Source organism: Durio zibethinus, chromosome 10 (genome assembly GCF_047325235.1).
Source record: "Durio zibethinus cultivar Kanyao isolate XHJ-2024 chromosome 10, ASM4732523v1, whole genome shotgun sequence".
Lineage (NCBI taxonomy): Eukaryota > Viridiplantae > Streptophyta > Magnoliopsida > Malvales > Malvaceae > Durio > Durio zibethinus.
Genome location: NC_143171.1, coordinates 7359800 through 7378316, shown reverse-complemented (window position 1 = coordinate 7378316; position 18517 = coordinate 7359800). Strand labels below are relative to the sequence as shown.

Sequence of the window (18517 nt, the reverse complement as noted above, 5' to 3'; positions counted from 1 at the left end):
AATTTGATTTACATTAGAACTTTTTAAGAATTTTTTTATATGGTTTAATCCCAAAGAAATATTCTAACTGCTGGGTGGCATCTTGCTTTACCTGGTTGAGAAGCAAAGTTATGGTTAAAAGTAGCAAATCAGATCGATTTTGATGAAAATATTCAGATGAAGTTTAAGATGTTTGAGTGCAATTCTTCTGTGTAGGCATTGTACAAAGTCATTCGTAGCTGGGATTCTAAAAAGTTTATGACAGGAATATAGTTAGCTCTTCTTCTCATTAAATGATTCTTTTTTTTTTTTTTTTCAGTAGCTGATTTTGAAACATATGGTACAATTTGAGCATTGAGTCTAGCTTCATCCTAATCCAATATATGAAAAATGTTTTCCTTTTCCAAATTTTGTCTACAATCATGGATTAGATGCAATTTTGTAGTCAGATTCACCTTCTAATTACTGTAGGCCGGATAAATATCTATGTTGTCTTCCTATTAAGTCAAAAAGAGGGCAAATATATTTGATTCATATCTGTCATTGTTTTTGCAATGTCATTTTACCCCCTATAGTAATAACATTCTGCATCACTTGGTGGTTCATTCATTTAGTGGATGGATTCTTCTCCCCAATATTTACTTGGCCTCAAAACAATTAAGTGCAGCAATAACATCTAGTAAGGCCAAAGCATTTTCTAGTTTTCAGCATTTCAAATTCAAGGAAGTCGCTATCATTAGGCATCAGCGGATCGGAGAATATGCATTCGGCTTTATTACTTCAACAGTTATACTTCTTAGCAGTTCAGGTTCAGAGAAACTTAGCTGTGTTTACGGGCCCTCCAACCACCTCTATATTGGAGACAAACTCCTAGTAAGCTGAAAAGATATTATAAGGCCTAACCTCTCTGTTCGAGAAGGAATTGGTAAGATTTTGTGGCCAATATATCCAAAAACCAGAGGAACATGTATGTTTTGATGGGGCAGAGATGTAATCTTGTGTGTAATTTTCATCTGATGTAAAAATTGTCATCTCTGGTGGCATGTCCGTACCTCAGATATTGCCCACATTGGTTGCACAAGCCATTGGTATAGCTGGACTATAAAATTTCAACAAACCACAAGTTAATGGTGGCTTCTAATGGCTATCCTTCTGGTGAATCTTCTAGTCGTTTTGCATGCTGAAGTGGTTCAACTTTTGGCTAGCTGAATAGATGAAGTTCGAGCATCTTCATGAACCATTTATGGTTGGTATTAGAGCCTAAAAAAAGAAGTACAGGTTGGAAATCAATACGCTTGAAAACTTGAATGTTGTTGAAAATGCAATAAGCCTTAGCTGGCATAGTGTGAAATTTGAACGAGACTGAGCCTTCAAAATTATTTGGTTCTGTATTTTTCTCGCTAATGGTAACTTAGGCACCTTGCTTTATGTTAAATTGATGAAAATTAAACTTCATTTTAAGCTGATGTTTGTGTTTACCTTTTCATAATAAATTCAATCATGAAAAAAAAAAAAAACATTCTTTGTCAAAGCCAAAGTGAAGGGAGAGTTGATGTTATTGAAAAAAAAAACAAGCTCACATTGATAATGTTTTATCACATAATAAAATCACAAATCCGTTGTCGTCCAGCGGTTTAGGATGTCTGGCTTTCACCCAGGAGACCCGGGTTCGATTCCCGGCAACGGAATATTTTTGTCCTCCTGGGGACGAGCCAGGGCATGTCGGTTTTATTTGAAAACATAAAAATTAGCACATGCCAATTTCCAGCGTAACAACTAAATAAAACTAAAAATAAGAAACTACATGAAAACAGCATCAGCCTTTAACAGATCCCTACATTGGAATTTACCTCAAAAGGACCATTTGCTTAGGTTTTGGATTGTTAAACAATTGATTAATCAATAATCAACGTTACCTATTTCTACTTTGTAGTTCTACCGATCATGCACACGGACATTTTCAAAATCAGCTCCCTCAGACATTCCAATTATCCGCAGTTGAATAGAAAAGAGAGCTATTTTTCAGCTCAACCACAAAAATCAAAAGAGGTAAAATCGGCAGTCGGCATTGCTCTGCATCAACAATATGCACTGTTAACTGTTGAGTGTTGAAAGCATGCCTCCAGTGCCAGTTGGCAGCACAACCTCCCAACCAGGACCTTTGAGGGGAACTGCATCAACAGTAGCATTGGCCTTCTCTCCATCACCAGAATCAGCAATGAGGTCGCTGCGATCCAGAATCCTCTCCAGATCCTGCTCACTGATATCTGTCTGAATCATCTTGTCCTCGGCAGTTTCTTCATCCCGAAGTAGTGCCAGTAGATCCTCTTCCTGAAATTTTTGCTCTCAAATCAGTCCACAATTTTAACTCACAAGGACAACAGATTCATGAAAAACCCAAGAACTGTAGTTAGAGAAATGATATGGATGACAAAACAAACCTCATAGAGGTCGTTACTAGGTTTCCGTTCTTGATGAAACTGCCCTTTTCCAATCACCACATGCTCAAGCTTCAACTTACTATAAGCTCTTTTCAAAATGCGACACTGTCAACAAAACAATTTTTTAAAGTTTCTTCTCAATCTCAATGCCAGAAGAAAAACCTAACCATAGAAGTCCACATACGAGAAAAACAAGTGCTATACCTCTACGGATTGTGCTGTTGCAAGTCTGTAAACATGAACAGCTTTGGTTTGTCCAATCCGATGACATCTATCCATGGCTTGTAAATCCATTTGCGGGTTCTGCGATAGACAGGCAACATAATAAATTAGGTCATAAATCCATTAACATATAGGACACTCTAGAACAAATAAACAAGGAATGAGAACTGGATACCCAATCACTATCATAGAGTATACAGGTATCAGCTGCAGTCAGGTTGATACCCAGGCCACCTGCCCTTGTGCTGAGAATAAATATCCTATATTCGCTGTTCACATCATTGAACTCCTGGATCTATTTGCACAAAAAAGTAGCTCGTTAATCAAAACAAGTAACAAGAAATGAAACTAATGGACTTCTTCAGGGACGCTTTTGGTTATTTTGTTCTTAATAAAAGACCAAAAACACAGATCAACCAATTTCTGTGCATAACCTGTATATAATGCTTTAACGTGGTTTCAATTTTAAGGTGATTTGAGAAAGAACTACAAAACAAATTAAAATGAATATACGGTATTCATCTACTTCACACGTACCTGTCTTCTCCTTTCTTCTAATTTCACACTACCATCAATCCTACAGACTTTTAATCCCTTTTCACTAAAATAGTAATCCATTATGTCCAGAACCTTAGTCCACTGGCTGAAGATGAGAACCTGTTAACAAAGGTCAGGGAGAATGAGTAGGCAGCTTTTAACTTATGTTAAGAAATGGGAAAACAATAGAAACCAAGAATGCTTATAACATACTTTGTGTTTGCGCTCAAATAACCGAGTCAGCAACCTGTCAAGCAATTGAAATTTTCCACACTGTTCAACGATCTGCTCTACAGGTGGATAGAAATCTGTCACAAACAAGAAAACAGTGTAAATGGAGCTGCCAAGCATTCTTTCAGAGCAAATTTTCAAGCATTTTCACAAGGGAGGTACATGATCCATCATAGGCAGACTCCAGGAGATCAGGATGGTTACAATTCTTCCTAAGCTGAATCATCAAATTGTTGAGCTTCCCTTTCATACCACGTCCTGCAATATTGCAAAGGTCAATTATCATACAAAACTCAACTGAAAAAAATGCAGAATGCTTATAATTAAGATTTTGAGTTTATCTATCAGTGGTGCAAGAAATGTTAAGATTGCAAAGGTCAATCATCAAATTCTTATATTACACTGCCGTTTCCTTGTTTTCTTCAAATCAAAATGTTAATAATGCTGCTTCTACAGTCAAAAGTCAAAATTCATCTTATACCTGTGTCAACCTTCTCTTGTAGATAGGCTTCCAAAGTTTTATTGAGCAAATGATCCTGGAAATTCCTTTGATACTCTGTCAAGGTAGCATATAATATGATCTCTTTTTTCCGTGGGAGCATATGCTCAACATCGGCCTTCATTCTTCGAAGAAGAAAGGGGCGCAATATAGCATGGAGTTTAGCTACCACCTGTAGGTAAAAAGACCACAAATTATAGTTAATTTATAAATTGTTGTTTTGGGGGTGGAGGGAGGAAAACAGTCAGAAAGATGCATACTTGAGCTCTTCTCTTCTCTTCCATTTCTTCCTTTGATATTTCACCATTAATTTTTCCCGAAAAATCAAACCTAAATGTTTAAACCATGTCATAAATGAAATAGCAGAAAGACAAGGCAGCAAATCTCATCCAGCAAAAGAAAAAAAGCACATAGATGAATTTTTCCCATCAAAGATTAAAAAATCTGAGAAATGAATCATAAGATGCTTTCCTGCAAATTTCAATGAACCTAAGAGGTCAACAGAGCATTTCCAATATGAAATAGTACTAAAGAACCAAGATTTTCATGATATGCACTCAGATTAACATTAAAGATCAATATAGTAAGCTAACCAACTACTTGTGGAAGAATAAGCCCATGGTTATTAATTTTACATGGCAGAATTACTAGAAGTGGAACCTTTACAATGTAAAGAGTAAGCAAATTTGTGAGTAACATATATTAAACTTGAGGGTTGACTAAGAAATGATTAAGCAACATACCATGACTCAAATTCGTCATGAGACTGAAAAATATCAGGCAAAATGAAATTCAACAATGACCATAGCTCCGCCAAATTGTTCTGCAGAGGTGTTCCAGTTAAGAGGAGCTTGTTGCCAACATGCAAGTGTTTTAACTCCTTCACTAGTTTGCAGTTGAAGTTTTTCAATCTGTGCCCCTATAAAAAAAAAAAGTATAACAGTTAGAATGCATAATTTGCCCATCCACAAGTTTCAAGCTTTCACATATATGGAAGAAAAGCCAGAAGAGTTAGCCAGGCTATAGACTATCCAGGGCAAAATACCAACCTCATCAACCACAACATATTTCCACTCATAATGCCTCAAACATTTCCTTGCATCACTCATTGCCATCTCATAAGAAGTAACAACTATTGGAAACCTGGGGCCAATTCCTTTAGGCATGTGCTTCCGACAAATCTCATCCCTTTCCTTCTTGCTTCCATGATAAATAATTGCATCCATTGAGGGCACAAACCTATTTAAAAATAAAAGAGGGGGAGGGGAGGGAAGAATTAAAAGATGAAATTTGATTTTATGCATGTTTACATGAAATCCAATGAATGATTTTTTTACCTTGCAATCTCATTTATCCAATTAGAAAGAGTAGAGAGAGGAGCAATAATCAAATAGGGTCCATCCATCCCATTTCCTTTCAAATGTGCAAGAAAAGCAATAGTTTGAATTGTCTTTCCAAGACCCATCTGATCAGCAAGGATCCCATTCAGCCCATTCTGCCATAAGGAGATCAACCACTTCAGACCTTTGAGCTGATAAGACTTCAATTTTCCACCAGTCAACAATGGTACAAGTTCTCTCTGCTCTTTCTCAATTTTTTCTTCCTCAGTCAGGTTTGCATCTTCAGTTTTCTCAGCCTCTCTCTCTTTAGATCTTGTAAGCATCGCTGCAACTGCCCTCTTGGCCTTCCTCTGGAAGAAAGAAATTACAGAATAGGAGTGGCTTAATACAATCCAAGGTTTCCAATTAAATTGCAAGGATCTCAAGGCTATCAATGAATCACAAACATACACATTACATACTACAAATGTTCTGGGAAAAGCTATTATCATACAAAAAGTATTGAGTTAAATTAAACTGTTATACAGGAACAGGAGCACTGCACAATTTGCAACTTGCACAGGACATGCCAAGCAATAACTGAAGAAGAAATTAAGCATACTAAATATCAAATCAAAATGCAACAGATATAGTACCTACCAAGTAAGAAAATAAACTAAATAAATTCTGTGCAAATGGTCTATATTACAGCACATTTATAATACGTTGAAGGCATTCCAGATTGACAGGGTAAATAAAGCAGAAAGAATACATTGTTGTACTGGTTAGCAGCTCTTCTTTTTGAACCTCGACCTCTCTTTGTCCGAGCAGCTTCAGGCTCAGGTACATTCTACCAATATTATAACAGATAATCAGAAAAAAGTAAAACCAATTCAAAGTGTAAAAATATATGTGAAAGAAAGATGAGTGGGAATACAAATGTGATGTCCTCCATCTTTTCAAGCAAAAACTCTGAGTACATCTGGGTTTGGGTTAAAAGCTCATCCAATCTAGTAAACTGAGTGTCATTCAAGTGCATTGCCTGTTCAGGCTCCTCTAGTTTTGTCTCCTCTTTCAACCGAGCTTCCATTAGCTTTCCTTCCTCCTTGACCATAGCCTCTGATAAAAGAGAGGTATCTCCATTTTTGGCATCTAGAACTGTTTCCTCCTCCAACTTGATGATTTCCTCTTTGCACTTCTCCTTCATTTTTGTAAGAATAACAACATTATATAAACAACAAAAAGAAACACGTATCATAAATGTTTTAACATCAACCTGAATGAATCTAGCATGTACAACATGCTAAACTTAAACAAATATAACTTGGATCTAAAATAAACTCCACGCTTATGTCAACGCATAAACAGGTTTGCTTACCAAATCCTAATATTTACAATCATCACCAGCATTAGTTTCATTTCATTTTCCTTAGATTCCCAGCTTTTATTTCTTTGGTTAAATTTGTTGAACACAAGTGCATAAAACTGAAACATTTAGCAGTTTAGAAAATGAAAAAAAAAATTGTAACTATAAAACCTCCAAACCTCATTGTAATAGAAAAATTAAGATATCAAATCAGCGGAGGTATAGCACTATAGCTTGCATGTATTATATACATAAATAGAAAAGAGCAAAAAAAGGAGAAAAAGAGTGAAGCACACTTTCCTTTCCTCCCTCACTTTTTAAGTTTCCAAACAAAACAAATTTACCTTTCATTTTCCTTCATTATCTCATGAACCAAACAGAATCGGTGACAATAACATTAAAACCTTTAAAACCTTAGAGGAAAAAAAGAAAGGGATAAAGTATAACGAAACAAACCTCGTCTTCAAGAACTGAAGTCGGTGATTCAGCGGAAGCGTCATTTTCCTTTCCATTCTCGGCCCCCATTTTCATACCCTAAAAGTCTTTACACCAAAAACTGAATAACACAAAGAAAAATCAAATTCTAAGAGGTTAAACAGATGAAATAAAGCTTTAGTTTCATCCCAAATACAGAAACCGCCCTAGGGTTTTCGATCATTGAACGGAAAGTAAAGCAATTCGAATAAGCAAAAGCACGAAACGTATAATAATGAACATGACAGACAGTGAAAGAGCTTCAACTTCCAGCGAGAAACCGGAAAGAATCGGAACCGTCGAAAAGGAGAACAGAGCAAAGCAAAGCAAAGTAAAGTAGAGAAGAGAAAATTAGCCTGAAATTTTTATCACACGAGTGGAGCACTTAAAGTAAACATTGAAATTTTATTATTTATTCATTTATTTATTTTCTAATTGACTCTGTGGGTGGTTTGGGCGGGAAAATAAAGAGTTGGCAAATTCCCCTAAATTGTGTAATACATAACATTGGATAAAAATCCTTTCACGATTCTTTGTAGGGGTATATTAGTAAATTCACAATTCTTCTGGGCCTAGAATATGTGGCCTTCGCAGGTAGGTTATGGGTTCCCAAATTTGGGGCATGCCTTGTCCCTTCCACTATAATTTTCTTATTTTTCTTTTTGGGAATTTCGAGGAACGGTGTGGGATTTTCAACTTTTAAATGATTTGATTTTTTTTTTTCGTTTTACTGTGGTAATAATTTGGTTGATTAATTTAAAAGCTTAAATTAAATGATTTGATTGGATTGGTTTAACTTAACGGTTTAACTTAGATTGTTGAATTATACTAAAGTACCAGTAGTTGATTATAGGTAAAGCATGCATAGTAATTTTATTTTTTGCTATAATTAAAACTTAAAATCAAAATCTTTGATTTTAATATTAATTGAAACTCATAATTTTTATATTATTGAGCAATAGTTTTTTGGTAATACAAAATTTTATTAACTACCAAATTTTGGAATTCAAATATACTAAATGCCAAAATTAAAACTTTTTGTCATGAGATTACCCATTAGCAATCAATCAAACAGATTTGTTCTCGAATTTATAGGACTAAATTAACAGTGTTTAGAAAACATTTTTATGGCAATGATAAAATTTTGAAAAGAAAAAAACGTGTTGAGGATTGAGAATAGGATCCTCGAGAAAAAACTTTTCTGCAATTGAAGCCAAAAATTTAAGATTGGATGCAACCATGAAACCAAAAGCCAGTGCATTATAAATATAGTATTTAAAGCCCGCACATCTTATGTTATTTAGCCAAAAGGTTTTCTTACATAATTGTCAAATAAAATGTGGTAAACACAATTTCTGGCAGGCTCAGCAGGAGAAGTTTGTGCGTACACTAGACAAGAAATCAACGTCCACCAACATATATATATATAAACACAAATCTTATAGTGAAAATAATTGATAAAATAGTTGAGTGTGAAGTACTGAAAGTTCAATGCAGTGTGGAAGCAGTTGCTCTCTGCTGAGAAATTCCACCTGTAATAGGGCAAAAAAAGGGACTCAAGACAGCTTGCAAAGGTTTTCAAATCCCATATACTCTTCATTTGCCAGCTTTTCGACCATATCAGCAATGCCAACTCCACCTGCAACATTCAGGAAAATGTGGTCAGGTTCTTACCATTTTCAAAGGTTCAAATTTAAGTGACTTGCTTTGCAAGATAACTTGTAAGACTGAGAGGAAGCCAGAAAGCGTTGTACCTAAACTGATTGCGCTGATAAAGATTGTCAAAGCTAGTATGAAGATGATTATCGATGCTCTTCCCACGACGGCAATAATCTTTCTGACTACATGTTGGCCGGTGAAGGCAGCAATTGTTGCTACTAGAACAAAATAAGCAGCTGCAGGGGAAAAAATGTAACATTGAAACAGTAAGGCTGATGAAGTTAGTGGTCAAAGTTTAGATGTTTTTGTGATCGTGATTGTAAATTTTTACTGTCATTTCCACTCACCATACGGGACTGGGAAACGATTGAGAAGATAATATTGCACAACTGACATCGAGGACGAAAATGTCATAGCAAATGTTGATGTGGCACTAGCTACCTGCACATGCATACAAGTATTGTCATAACTCGGTTATGTGTGCTGCCATTTTATATGTTTTGACATGCAAAACATGGATCAGAGCTTGATCATGTATATTTTCTCAGCTTCTTCTGTACTCATGCTTAGATTTTGGCAAATTGAGTTGGTACTGAGAATTTTCTCTTAATTCTAACCTACAGTCTGCCTCTCAATGATGGATTATGAGGTTCTCAACAATGGTCTTCAAGGATGGGGTGCTTGAAAATATACTATTGTTTTGACTGATCCTCAGAATCACTAGCTGAATCTCTTTGAAGAGGAATTTCTGACTGAAAAAATTTGGACCACGGTAAATTTGCCTGATAATACACTGTACCTTAGTGTGTTTAATAATTACTTGGTATAAATCCATTCCCCCACGTTGGGTTCATGATTTACATTAAATTATACTAGTTAAGCACACCTGAGGAGGAATTCCTAGTTCAAGGAATAGAGGACCCAAGATGAAGCCACCTCCCAGTCCTAGCAGCCCACCAACCATACCAGCTATAATGCCACAGGAGCAGTAAAGAAGAATCTGATATATCTTCCAATTTGTGACTTCCTTTCCTTTGGATGCAATCACCCTGGTTCCTTTATACAGGCATGTGGCTTCAAAAAGTGTCACGGAGGCAGCAATGGGTATCTATTTATAAAAAAAACAAGAGCAACAATTGAGTTGAACAGATTTTTGCCCCAAGAAACTCTAAATTCTCTGATTTGTAAACTAGTGCTCCTCATGCTCTATTCCAAGGCACTCAGATTTTATCTCCATTTTGTAAGATTAAGGCTGAGGCACGATGAATTAAATGACTGTAACAAGCTCTTTGCATTCAGAACAAGTTTTTATCTAGAATTTCAATTTTCTACCTGCAAGGAGTTCACTATCCAATACATGATTGAGCAAGTTGGAAGATATTCCTGCATAAGCAAACATGTGGATGACATTTAGCAAAGACAAGAATAACTTCATTTGGAGAATTCTAAAATAAAGACGGGTGCTTTTGCAAACTCATTGATGATAGTGGACTACAAAAAAGATATAAGATCGCCGGGACCTTCAAAAGAACTGGCCTATAATAATTGTGCTTGTGATGTTACGGACAATATTAGCATACCTTAATAATCTGAACAATGAGAAAACCAATCCATACATACACAAGCAACGATAACTCTTTCCCGTATATGTTTTGTAGTAGAGGTACCTGAATTGAATATAACCATAATAGCTAATTATAACAAAGATAAGAATAACATTGTGATAAGCAAAGAGTATTGTTGTAAGAAAACCGAAATGTCCTTTAACTTACTTCATCATCTGGCAGGACTCCTGGGCCACTAGGTAGCGGTTTATAGTCTTGTGCTCCTCCATCTGCAATTCTCGAGTTTAGCACAATCCATTTGCAATATTTCAATTGACATAATGTTCTTTCATCAGTAAACCTCATGTACTGTATCTTGAAATTTTTTGCTTTCACATATTATTCGTCTTACAAACTGTCATTGAATCTGAAACCATATCTTATTGCTTATTTGACCTTTGAACTGATAATATGTGATCGAAAACAATAAATGGGAAATTCGCCTGCTAAGCCTAAAGTTTAACTGCTGACAAACTGCTTATATTTGGTTTTAAGTGATTGGATTTTTTCACAGATGGATTTGCAATTGACTTGTCTCTGATACTCAGATTCCAATCTAAGCGACACCTAAATGAGGTCATGTAGTTTACTTTGTTTTCAATATGATCTATTGAGGGGCAGCCCATTTCCTTCCCTTTCATCTTCTCCGACGGCATCTTAAGTTTGTATAGCAATCATTTCCTTTTAACGTCAAATTTTCATTTGAAAATACTGTGAAAGAAAAGCTATTTCTATAGATAAGTTTTACTTGGATGGGGATCATTAGGCACTCACCAGCTGGTTTGGACTCCTCTGCTTCCGACTTGGCTGCTTCCTGAAAATAGAATCTCAAAATCCTCATTAATAATCTTATACCAAAGCGAAGTAATCCATGGAAAACTTAAGAGAAACCAAGTGGAAAATTCTACCTTTTGCATCAGTGTCTCTTTCTTCCATGTATCTATACCTTTGAATACGGCTTTAGTTGATGTACCTGGCATTCATAAATTTATGCTTCTATCTCAGAGAAAACTATGTTACATAGATCACGAACTCATGATAGAAAAGAAATAGTATCTTCCTAGCAGGAATGTTCTATTCCTGGTTTGGGTGGCCTAAGATTTGAACCTGAATCCTGCCTAAACTGTTTACTTTGTGAAAGCCCTGCTGGATAACCACCTTCTTTTAATTTGAATAAAGAAAACTAAACTCCTTTAAGGGGATGACACAAAGAAAAATGGAAATGGTGTGAATAATTCCATTTATTCGAAAGCATGTTAATGCCATACCCTTGGGTTATCATTATTGATCCTTAACTAGACGATGAAAGCTAATTTTTGAGTTTGTGCGAGGGGTAGAAGAGAACAACAATGGATATGAATTAGAATTCCCTAAATTGTGTTATTCTTATTACCAATGAAGAGGATGATAAGCAGAACTGTGACCATCCAATCAGCAAACATGACATTTAGGGCAACTCCAATGCTGATTCCAAGCATAAGCATGGGCTGGAAGAGCAATGCCAAGTCATAATCTATGAGGGGCATTTCCAGTGTTGGGTGCCTAAGTCTCAGGTTATAATATACTGTTGATCCAGCTGCACCCATGATCATACCTGCAACCAGAAAAATCTTTGTTATCTGTACATATGATTAGTACAGACTATACTAAATATTAGGAGGATTCTGCAAAATCGTATAAGCCTAAATGCATCAAGCTTACGATGTTAATTATGCTATGGTCATGCTTGCTGCAGACATACTATTAATAAGCATGTGTACACATTTATATATTAGTACATGCATGTATGCATATAAGTATCTATGGCATGAGTAGAAACATATTTCTTGAAAACAAAATAAAGACATGCTTTCTAGCATGCAAGGTTGATGCATAAAGGTTAAATTACAGGAATAAAACAGGCTTATGTTTAAACAAAGCAGAAACTCACACTTGGAAATGGCAGTGGAAGATTTGGGGTCGAAACCTATTATGAGAGCGAGCATTGGAACAAAAATTCCACCACCTCCAACCCCTCCAACGCTACCCAACGCTGCACCAAGGAATCCAACAATTGTTCCTACAACTATTTTCCAACCAAACTCTATCTCCTGCTCAATCAAAAATTAAATTCAATATCAACGTATACAAACTTGAAAAGATTAATGACACGAACAGACTGAAAAATCATCGTCAGCTGTTGCATAAGAATGCATTGATTGGAAAAGGTTCAAAGGTTTTCCCTCTTCTTGATGTACAACAAGCAGAAAAAACTGGCTAACACCTAACTCACCGGCCAGACAGGTTCATAGGAAGACTTCCCACCTTGCCAGAGGAAGTTGACAACTCTAACAAGAAATCCTTGTGTTTTTTCTAGCTCTTTGGAAACTTCTTGATTCCTTTTGTCTTTCAATAATCTCTCTGCAATCCCCACATTGCTCATCACGACAATAACCAGAAAGACTATCCATGCCATTATTGCCAAGCCTCTTCTGTTCACCTGAATTCGAGCCATTTTGGCCACCGCCCTGAATTGTTAGCAAAGAGGGAGAGAATCTATGAATTAGCAATTCAAATGAAAAACTTTTCCTGGCTTTAAGTTTACTCAATTCTCTTCTTATTCCTCTCTCCCATGAATACAGTAGCATACAAAATGGAAGAAAAAGTAGAAACTATGAAAGAAATAATAAGTTCACTCCATTGGCACCTTCCCTAGTGTCTACATTTATAAATCTCCTCTCTTTCTACTTCCCTATTGTACGCTCGACCGCGTGGTCCAATTGACAGTTTTTTTTTTTTTTTTTTTTGTAAATAATTTTTTTAACTCCTACTTTTCCATGAAAAAAACCAAGAAAAAAAAATTCATTTATTTCAGATACTAATGATTCTTTGTATTTATATTCTGTTTTAGAATAAACTGATGTCCCCTCTGGAATCTGTACTACAGTTACTATTCAATGCCGTTGTAAAATTTTTAACCATTTCATCTCTTTGGAAGTTTCCAAACTTTGAACCTTGAGTTAATTATGGATTCCTTTACAACCCACCAATAACAATTTTAAAACTTTAATTTTCAGAAAAGAACAGCATTCAGTTTTCCTAAATGTCTTGAACTTTCGAGGAAGCCAATAAAATTCTTTAGTAAACAAAATTTACATGATGGGGTTTCAGATAATCTCATTCCCTATTATTTTGCTAAAAAGTTCTGCCATTTTTGACCTGATAAAATCCAATGAAGTTAGAATAAAGAATTAGAGTGTCACTGCAATGAAATTTGCATGGGCAACTGAGAGCCTAGACTTCACTCTTTATTGGTTTTTTTTTTTTAGCAATTATCATCACTCCTCTGATCAAATTTCTTGGGCTGCATTTGGATAAGACTGGGATCCCGCGTCATTGTGTTTACCAATTTTTTTTTTTAATGTAATTGTATCGCAATCAGTTGTTTGAATGTCATATTATCAATATGATTTAACAAAAAAAAAAAAAAAATCTATTGTGCCTCAATATTTTCGGTGGAAGGGAAGGAAAGGGTCTGATGAGAGTTTTAATTCTCGCTGGAGCCCCATTTTCGATAAAAAAACCTGCTTAAATTTTTTTTTTTTAACTTTTGAAACTATAGTGTATTCGATTTTTTTTTAAATTTTGTTCGTTCTTTAATTTTTTTAAAATTTTATTTTGAATTAAAAATAGTTATTATTTTGATATAAAAATAATACTATTAAATTTTAATTATTTATTAATTTTATAAGCACCAAATATATTATAAATTTTATTATATTTATATTTTAATCTAATATTTATAATGATAAATTTTTTATTATATTTAATTTTATTATCACCATTATATTTATCTCTAAATATATATTATATAATTAATTTTATTTTATTATTATAATAATTAATCTCATTATCATCGTTATTTTAATTTTAACATAAGTAATCTAATTAACCCTCCAAATACTCTTGGTTCGCTGTTGTTAAAACAAGTTGTCGCCACTTTTAGGTCCTTTGGCAGCGTGGTGAGAGGCATTCCCTCCTCCCGCCGCACTATAATTAGTTTTTATGTCATTACTCGTAAAACGATACTACACTGTTAATGGGAGCCTTCATTCTCCATTATTTTTTAAATCTAGGTTAATCCAAATCAGATCCTGTCGGTACTAAGTTTACGCGGCAAGGGAAGCTTCATAGCTGCTTCCAAATTTATTGGATTACAAAATTTTTTCCATTGATTGAAAAGAAAAAAAAAATCTTTCCCAAATGATTATTTTAGATAACTAGTTACTCAAACTATGTTCCTCCATCCCAATTTTATGTTGTTTTAAAACTTTTTCTCTTATGTTTTGCTTCCAAAATTATTTAAGGTAACTAATTATGAGTTAAAGAAATCCCATAAGTTGGCCTTTCAAAAAAAGTGACAATAAGTGAACAAATGAACAAACTTCCTTTCTTAACATCTATTGCCTATAAATGGCTGAAAATGTGAAAAAGTGTTTTGTTTCTACTACTGAACTGAGGCAAGCAAATGATGAAAAGCTGAAAAGGAAGAGCGAAGGCAAGGCAAAATCAGATTTGGAGGAAACTTCCCAGAAGCAGCATATCACGTTTTCAGACATTTTAGTACGAAACAACAAGCAATAATAGCTTCTTCAAGTTATAGTAAAAGGGACTTAGCCCTCAGTCATAGGCTTCAGGTACTGCTTATTTACTTCAAACCGATGAAGCTTCATAGTTGCTTCAATCCATCTTGGCTTCTTCTTGTAAATATTTTATCCTACTTGCTTCAAACAAATCCACTCAAACATTCCCTTCTTTGGTTCTATTAATCCATGTCTTTTGCTGGTTTTCGAACTTTGTGACTTCCTTGTGGTCAAGAAAGCTACATTTAATTATATAATAAATCCAACACATTAATTATTTCTCTAAACTAAAGAAGTATGAAATGATTATGAAGTCATAAGATTAAATTGGGTAAAAAAAACAGTTATCAGATAAATATATCATCTATTGATAAAAAAAATTGAACTATTAGTTTAGATTCTATTAGACAATGTCCAATACCCAAAGAACATACACTAATTTCTGTGCTTGATGCAGAACCCTAAATGTTAGCATCATCAGCCCAATTAACAGGAAATGTGAGCTCTAATAAGCCCAAAATCACCTCTGCAACAAGGGTAGAAACCCATTGAAAAGCCCTAAGTTACAAAACGTTTTGTCTGAACTGTGGGAATTTTTCAAGGACGAGCAACTATCTTGTTCTATTAATCGAAAGAGCTTGCTTCCGCAGAGAACTGAAAAATGTCTCCGGACACATTTTCCTTAAATGAAAGCTTTCGTGGCGCGAAAGTTTGGCATCAAATCTTAAACCCAAACCAGTTTTCAATCTATTGTATATAAACAAAATTCTTAAATCCCAACCCTGGCTAAACTCCGTTCAACAACATCTCCAAGCTCCTGTTATGGCCCAAGAGAACCTTTCAGAGAGTCTTCAGAGAGTCGTTGCTCAAGTACCTCAAAGCCATCTCAGGATCAAGAAGCTGTTGGAGAAAGCCATGTTTTCTCAAGAGCCTCTCCTCTGTCTGCCGCTATTATCTTTATAGGTAATAGTTGTGGTAACTTTTAACCATCATTCAATTTTCAAACACTACCAAATTCAATGTCGTCGAATTTAGCAGTGCGGCAGGAATTACGGTTCCAGCGAGAGCGAAAGCTTTGGTCTTATCTGATTTAAGCACTGGGATACTAGAAGAAACATATGGTCGTATAAGTAAATCACGTAACCCTTTCTTCAATTTACGAATATCGTCAGATTTTTATTTTCTAAACAAATTATAAAATTGAATCGCCAAGATTTTGGTTGGTATTGGAATTCGATAGATGTTGGCGCAGGGGTGATCGATGCTGATTACAGAGGACCTGTTGGGGTGATTCTGTTTAATCGTTCCAATGTTGATTTCCAGGTGAAGCATGGCGCGATAGAATTGCCCAATTGATAATTAAAAAGGTTGTGATTCCTGGTATTTTGGAAGTTGAGGACTTTGGATTCTACTCAGAGTAACTGGGGTATTTGGGTCCACGGGGATTTGATCATTTCCCTGATTTTCTTTGTAGATGGATTAGTCTTGAATTTTGTCTAGTACCATGGAAGATGGTTACGATGACAAGTCACAGCTAGTTTTATGCTCTAGGATCGTTAGAGGTTATATGATTGCATTTTAAACCTATTGGCTAGGCTTTCATTAATCCAAAATTTCACAATTTCACTAGAACTAATAGACATTTAAAAAAAAAAGAAAAAGAAACAGAAGACATGCTATAGTGGTTGCTAACCTGGTAAAATCTTTAGGCTTATGCAGCACCAGAAATAAGCAAAGCTAATAACTTCAATTATGGAAAGCTACCTTCAAATCAAAGAACCAGCAAGAACTACAATAATACAACATCAATTATTTAACCCATTTCAAGAATCTCATCCTAAATGGGAGCAAACACAAGAGGTCAGTAGCATAAAGCTTTAGACCACATAACAAATCTTAAGAAAATTAAATGTGAAAATAAACTAAAGCAGAGATGCCACACCGATACTGGCAGAGTTCCAACTGAAAGCAAACACTCCTTGACTCCGGAATTAACCACATCAGAGGCATATTGAAAACAGTTTCCTTGAAATATAAACTAAACCAGGGAAAGCATATTGGGAAAAAAGCAGCTTATATTCAAGTAAAGTGACAGCACTGACACTGATCTTTCCAGAACTTGATTTCTCTCTTATGATCATAATTCACCTATAACCATCTTCTTCCATCCCATCACAACAATCATGGTCACGGTCAGCATATTGATCATAACGATCACAGTCACCATGGGCATTCAAATCATATTCTCCTCGACCTCGATGATGCTCATAGTGTTCATAGCGTTGGTCATCTAGGTCTGAACGGCTATGCCCATGATCATGATGTTCATACCACCCATGATCCTCATCTGGCTCATCATGATCATAATCCCTCTCACTATGCCGGTCTCGTTCATGTTTGGACTCAACACAGTCATAATCAGATTCTCTATCCCTAGACCTCCCATGGTCACGGTCATAGTCACCAACATCATAATCCCTGTCCCTATCCCTCTCACGAGCTCTCTCTATCACATTCATAATCACGACCACGATGCCGACCTCGATCACAGTCACTTGCTCGATTGTGATCACTACCATGGTCCCTCTCTCTATCCCTATCTCTGCCTCTGTCTCTAGTTCTTTCACGATCTCTGCAGTGTCTATCCTCTCTATCATGATCCCTTGGTCTGTCATGGGAGCGCTCACAAGACTTTTCTGGCTCCCTCTCCCGTTCTCTTCCACTTTCACGAGATTTTTCCCTGTCCCTAAGATTTCAAAGATCAATCAGATAATTATAGTAACATATAGCAGTGACACCCTGGCAAAAGCCTAAAAATCGGTTCTAATCATAGATTTCCCGGCAAAAGTAAAGGTGGGATGAATAATTCTGACATCTCTGCTGAACACCCAGTACACCTTTTAGATTTTCACCAGATACTGTAAAAACAAAAATTGATGGAACAACTCAGCTAATCTTACCGGTCACCATGTCGATCCTCTCGAATCTTTGGCTCCTCAGAACGAGATGGTCCAGATTGCAGTTGCTCCCTGAGTGGCAAAAGAAGATAGCATTTAACTTCCAGGCAATAACAAATCAAACTGAGCCTCACATAAGTGGCCGTCCAAGCCTGATAATAGTGGAACTTCAAGTTACCAATTGTCATAACTTGAGGGGAAAAAATATAAATGAGAATGTAAGCCAAGCAAAATTTTTGGAGTTCAGCCTATCTCCTCTGGAAGCATGTGAACCAAAGTTGGTGCTTGCAGCCTAGCTCAAAGCATCTCCCACCCGCAGTGTAAGACAGAGGAAGAATACGCTAAGATGCATCCTTGGTATTCTATTTTCTTGATTTCCTACTTGTTACTTAAATATTAATAACGCAAATTTAAGCTATTTCTACCAAGTACTGATTTTGAAACTTTTAAGACACATTTTTACTATTTTAGAAGGTAAAAAAAAATAAAGAAAGAAAAAATGTGATCCATTTTCAAAAGTAGTTTGCGACACTGGCAATAGAGACTTACAATGGCAGCAAGTGACGGCATAGGCTTTGGCAAATCAGCTACAACAACTAAAGGAGAA

General features: G+C 35.7%; 3 protein-coding genes, 1 non-coding gene and 1 pseudogene across 5 annotated transcripts; 2 read left to right on the top strand and 3 right to left on the bottom strand.

Annotated features, from left to right (window-relative positions):
* The first annotated feature begins 156 nt into the window (after positions 1-156).
* LOC149516399 (protein LIKE COV 3-like) lies at positions 157-1981 on the top strand (annotated as a pseudogene).
* TRNAE-UUC (transfer RNA glutamic acid (anticodon UUC)) lies at positions 1595-1667 on the top strand. The gene has a single exon. It is a non-coding gene; the product is annotated as a tRNA-Glu (tRNA).
* On the bottom strand, positions 1796-7426 carry CHR1 (chromatin remodeling 1). The gene is made up of 16 exons (XM_022884239.2): positions 7319-7426; positions 7051-7150; positions 6166-6429; positions 6001-6078; positions 5247-5599; positions 4959-5148; positions 4653-4828; positions 4170-4239; positions 3892-4081; positions 3573-3668; positions 3393-3487; positions 3180-3299; positions 2818-2937; positions 2625-2723; positions 2421-2525; positions 1796-2310 (listed from the first exon to the last, which is right to left on the bottom strand). The coding sequence occupies exons 2-16, from the start codon at positions 7123-7125 to the stop codon at positions 2074-2076; spliced, it is 2268 nt and encodes a 755-aa protein (XP_022739974.2). The 5' UTR covers positions 7126-7150; positions 7319-7426; the 3' UTR covers positions 1796-2073.
* Positions 7427-8337: 911 nt separating this feature from the next.
* On the bottom strand, positions 8338-13012 carry LOC111292137 (sulfite exporter TauE/SafE family protein 3-like). The gene is made up of 12 exons (XM_022884369.2): positions 12604-13012; positions 12262-12421; positions 11725-11925; positions 11240-11304; positions 11106-11145; positions 10500-10561; positions 10308-10394; positions 10060-10110; positions 9614-9835; positions 9075-9168; positions 8823-8963; positions 8338-8707 (listed from the first exon to the last, which is right to left on the bottom strand). Exons 1-12 carry the CDS (start codon positions 12823-12825, stop codon positions 8625-8627), a joined length of 1428 nt encoding a protein of 475 aa, XP_022740104.2. The 5' UTR covers positions 12826-13012; the 3' UTR covers positions 8338-8624.
* Positions 13013-16681: 3669 nt separating this feature from the next.
* LOC111291760 (uncharacterized) lies at positions 16682-18517 on the bottom strand. Of its 2 annotated transcripts, none has more exons than XM_089766643.1 (3): positions 18460-18517; positions 17914-17982; positions 16682-17699 (listed from the first exon to the last, which is right to left on the bottom strand). In XM_089766643.1, exons 2-3 carry the CDS (start codon positions 17921-17923, stop codon positions 17098-17100), a joined length of 612 nt encoding a protein of 203 aa, XP_089622769.1. In that variant the 5' UTR covers positions 17924-17982; positions 18460-18517; the 3' UTR covers positions 16682-17097. The 2 variants fall into 2 exon arrangements, with proteins under 2 accessions (XP_089622769.1, XP_089622768.1); XM_089766642.1 differs by lacking the exon at positions 18460-18517 and adding an exon at positions 18089-18371.

Coding starts and splice junctions, on each gene's coding strand:
- CHR1 (XM_022884239.2), bottom strand. CDS start 7,125: ATGAAAATGGGGGCCGAGAATGGAAAGGAAAATGACGCTTCCGCTGAA. Junction 6,430..7,050: donor CTTCAGTTCTTGAAGACGAG/GTTTGTTTCGTT, acceptor ACAAAAATGAAG/GAGAAGTGCAAAGAGGAAAT. Junction 2,724..2,817: donor TACTCTATGATAGTGATTGG/GTATCCAGTTCT, acceptor TGTCTATCGCAG/AACCCGCAAATGGATTTACA.
- LOC111292137 (XM_022884369.2), bottom strand. CDS start 12,825: ATGGCTCGAATTCAGGTGAACAGAAGAGGCTTGGCAATAATGGCATGG. Junction 9,836..10,059: donor GGATAGTGAACTCCTTGCAG/GTAGAAAATTGA, acceptor TTTTATAAATAG/ATACCCATTGCTGCCTCCGT. Junction 9,169..9,613: donor AACTAGGAATTCCTCCTCAG/GTGTGCTTAACT, acceptor ATGCATGTGCAG/GTAGCTAGTGCCACATCAAC.
- LOC111291760 (XM_089766642.1), bottom strand. Junction 17,700..17,913: donor GAGGATCGACATGGTGACCG/GTAAGATTAGCT, acceptor TTGAAATCTTAG/GGACAGGGAAAAATCTCGTG.